The sequence below is a fragment of the Terrapene carolina genome, unplaced genomic scaffold, assembly GCF_002925995.2.
Source record: "Terrapene carolina triunguis isolate 2854851 unplaced genomic scaffold, T_m_triunguis-2.0 Scaffold96, whole genome shotgun sequence".
Lineage (NCBI taxonomy): Eukaryota > Metazoa > Chordata > Testudines > Emydidae > Terrapene > Terrapene triunguis.
The window spans coordinates 42343922-42347372 of record NW_020664447.1 but is presented as its reverse complement, the minus strand read 5'-3'; the positions used below and the strand labels follow the sequence as shown (position 1 = coordinate 42347372).

The 3451-nt window shown below is 48.8% G+C and overlaps 1 protein-coding gene across 1 annotated transcript in view; it reads left to right on the top strand.

Moving 5' to 3' along the window:
* Positions 1-338: 338 nt before the first annotated feature.
* Positions 339-3451, top strand: part of DLL4 (delta like canonical Notch ligand 4) — a 15605-nt gene continuing 12492 nt past the window's right edge. Inside the window, exons 1-5 of the mRNA XM_026651259.1 lie at positions 339-726; positions 863-1126; positions 1719-1776; positions 2886-3155; positions 3327-3376. Of these exons, the coding sequence (XP_026507044.1) occupies positions 673-726; positions 863-1126; positions 1719-1776; positions 2886-3155; positions 3327-3376 (696 nt within the window). The 5' untranslated portion in view covers positions 339-672. The remainder of the gene's footprint in view (positions 727-862; positions 1127-1718; positions 1777-2885; positions 3156-3326; positions 3377-3451) is intronic.

Sequence of the window (3451 nt, the reverse complement as noted above, 5' to 3'; positions counted from 1 at the left end):
TTTTGGAAGCTTCTCTCCTTGGAAAAGCGTCTGATTTTCGATGGAACTCTCCCAGTGTGAGTGCTGTAAATATCTCAACAGATGCTTGGCTTGTTAATAATCAGCTCGACTCCTTGGTGGTCAGTGCAGCAGCAGCAGCAGCAGGGTATTAATTCTGGATATGAGGGCTCTCCACAACATTTGGTTCTTTTTCCAGAAAGGAAAGATGAAAAAGGGGGAGGGATCGCCCGTGAGTCTGACTGACAGTTTACATAATGAGCTTGCGAGGACAAGAGGCAACTATATAAACAGCTCGAAGGGAAGCAAGTTTTCCATTTACTGAGCGCTGTTAGCTCCGGTGAAGGAGGAGCGGTTCAACACTAAACACTCCCCCTGTGCGTCTCTCACCAAATCCACTCGGCTTTGGAGTTTATAAAGGCGACTAAAGCAATCAGAGTTTGGTCGTTGGCTGCAGGATTAATTCCCAGAGGGGGATGGTTTAAACACCTGGATTATACCTTCCATTTTCTGCTGGTGCTTGGGGAATAATTGGAAGGACAGGGTGTTCTAGCTGAATTGCTGTGACGACTTTTTGTCTCAAGGAAGAAGCATTTACTTGGACCAATTGAGGAATATCGGAGGAAAATTAAACCCAATTCCCAGTAAAAGTGTGAAGCCTTGAATAACAGGAGGATGGCAGCTTTGCGCATCTTTGGCTTGACGTTTCTGTTAATGATTTTGCTGCAGGTAATCACGCATTGAAAAAAGGGGGGGTTCACTGAATGAGTGGTCCTAAATGTAATTGGGTGATGGAAGCCAGTTGTATGGCAAAACCTGGGGTAAGCGCTGATGTGGCTCTTTTGTATGTCTCCTCTTTGTGCAGAGGGTGTCCGGCTCTGGCGTCTTCCAACTGGAGCTGCACGAGTTTGCGAATAGCCAGGGGTCCCTGGCTAGCGGAAAACCGTGTTCGCCCCACTGTAGGACCTTCTTTCGCGTCTGTCTGAAGCATTTTCAGGCAGTGGTCTCTCCGGGTTCCTGTACTTTCGGGAGCATCGTCACACCAGTCCTGGGAGTAAACTCCTTCAGCGTCAAAGAAACGGAGAGATTTGGAAGCCCCATTAAGTTACCCTTCAACTTCACGTGGCCGGTGAGATCCCACCTTAAACATGATTTAAATTTTATGGAGGGGGGATAAAAGGTTAAACAGAGTGCGCTGTTAATCTTTAGTGAAAACAAACTACTTTCGTCCTTAGACTTATTTCCATAACTTCATTGAAAAGAAGAAAGAGATGGAATATTGCATCCAGTCTATAAGCATAGATGTCAGTATTACTTGAAGAGAGATGTAAATACATGCAAGCTGGGAAAATTTGCATGCAACAAAACGTGTGTGTGTGTGGGGGGGGGGGGGGGTTGAGAGAAACCTTCTAACCATCAAAAGAGAAATAAAATGCCCTTGTCAGTGAAAGACAAGAGAAACGTTTTCCCAAGAGATGAAAACAGCCCTAAGGAAGCTCCGTTTCATTGACTCGGACAAAGTAATGCTATCTGCAATTAGATTAATTAAAATGTGTATCTCCGACCTGGCAGCACTACGGTTTCCTTGTTTCACCCAATTGTTTCAGCTGCAAGGAAGACTCTGTGACAGACCAAAACCTTTTCTGATCAATCTAACTCAAGATCTCGCTTGTCTTACATTCTGTATCTTCCTCTCACTTATGTTTTGTTTCCATTCGCAGGGAACTTTCTCACTGATCATTGAAGCCTGGCATGCTCCTGCAAATTACCTTCCAGAAGGTGAATATGACACTGCACTTAGCAATCACGAGGGGGCGACCGTTTCCTAAAATTCGATACTTGTCTGTAAACTAATCCGAAATAGTTAACCTGTCAACGTCACTAGAAAAGTTTTAAAGTAAACTAAATTGACCTTATTGAATTCCGATGTTTATACTATAATCTCGGTGCTAGCTTTATCCTACAATCGGGAGCTATTCCCTAAATGATATCCATCAGGTTTGCTTTGATTTTGTCCCCTACCTAATCTCCAACACAATTGCGTTTCCTCCAGTTTATTTTTGGCGTGGGAAAGAAAGGAGCTCTTTGGTGAGAAAACTACAAGGCTGCCAAAAAGTCATGACTGCCTTTTCCTGTATTTTACACCTTTTTCAAATTCCGCCCTTTGGAAAAGGAATAATGGCTTTGGGATGTTTTTCTGACATAGAGGAAAAGGATATTTCAACAGCACAACTGTTCTCACTTTGAAAAGCTTTCTGCAAAGCCTCTTAGGTTCATGGTTAATAATCATTGATACTGGAGACAATAGCTGAAGTGCTGTTCCTGAACTCCACGCTGGTATGCTTTGCATTAGCACATTGTGTGTGCCTTTTTCCCTATCGCATGCAAACAAATGGCAGAATGCACCATGCTTCTTTGAAATTGTCCCTCCAGTTACGTCAGATAAATTATCCCTTTAACTGACGTAAACAATACAGTGATGTTTACGTGTTGCTATGATTAATGCACTGTTTCCGGGCCCGACCTTGGTCCTTTTTTCATTTAAATGGAAAAATAGTAATGCTATCACTGGGATCAGGATCGGTGCCATTACATCGATAAAGTAACGTGCATTGTTTAGTTTTTAGAAATCTTTAACATTTTGATATTTAGCCGAGGTGGTGCCACTAGTTGCATTGAGCAGTTGCGGGTGGCACTGGTTGAGGAGATGGCACTGTGGGGTGCATAGAGTCAGGGTACAGCACTGGGATGGCAATGAGATGCGCTGCGGGGTGGCACCGGTTGGGGGTGCACTGGGGGGTGGCACTGGCTCGGGGATGCAGTGCGGGGGAGCTGGAGGGGGCTGTATCTCGCAGCAGCACTGAGCCCGAGCTGTGTGTGTGCCGCAGGTTCTCGGGCCCCGGCCGAGGAGTGGCTGATCAGTCAGGTGGCGATCCAGCGGCCGCTGGCGGTGGGCGAGAACTGGTCCCAGGACGTGCAGAGCAGCTCGCAGACCCAGCTGCGGTTCTCCTACCGGGTGATTTGCAGCGAGCACTACTACGGGGACAGCTGCTCCCGCCTCTGCAAGCGCCGCAACGACACCTTCGGCCACTACGTGTGCGAGCCGGACGGCAGCGTGGCCTGCCTGCCGGGCTGGACCGGCGAGTACTGCACCGAGCGTAAGTGACACCGCCCGCCGCTCGGGGCAGGGGGATCCCGACACGCCCCTCCCCTGCACTTCCACAGCGCTCCCTTCCAGGAATCCCATCGGCCCCACCTGAGGGGCGGGGCTGTTGCGCGGGCAGCCGCTGCCGCCTCGCGCCTGTTGCCCCATATTGGTTGACCGGGAGGTGGTAAAGCTGAAAGCGGCGCGTGCCAGCGCCTGGGGGCGGGGAAGGCGGTTAGCTCTTGTCCTCGAGCGCTGCTCCGGAGGCTGCAGGGAGCAAAGGGCGCGCGCTAGAGCCAACAGGCTGCG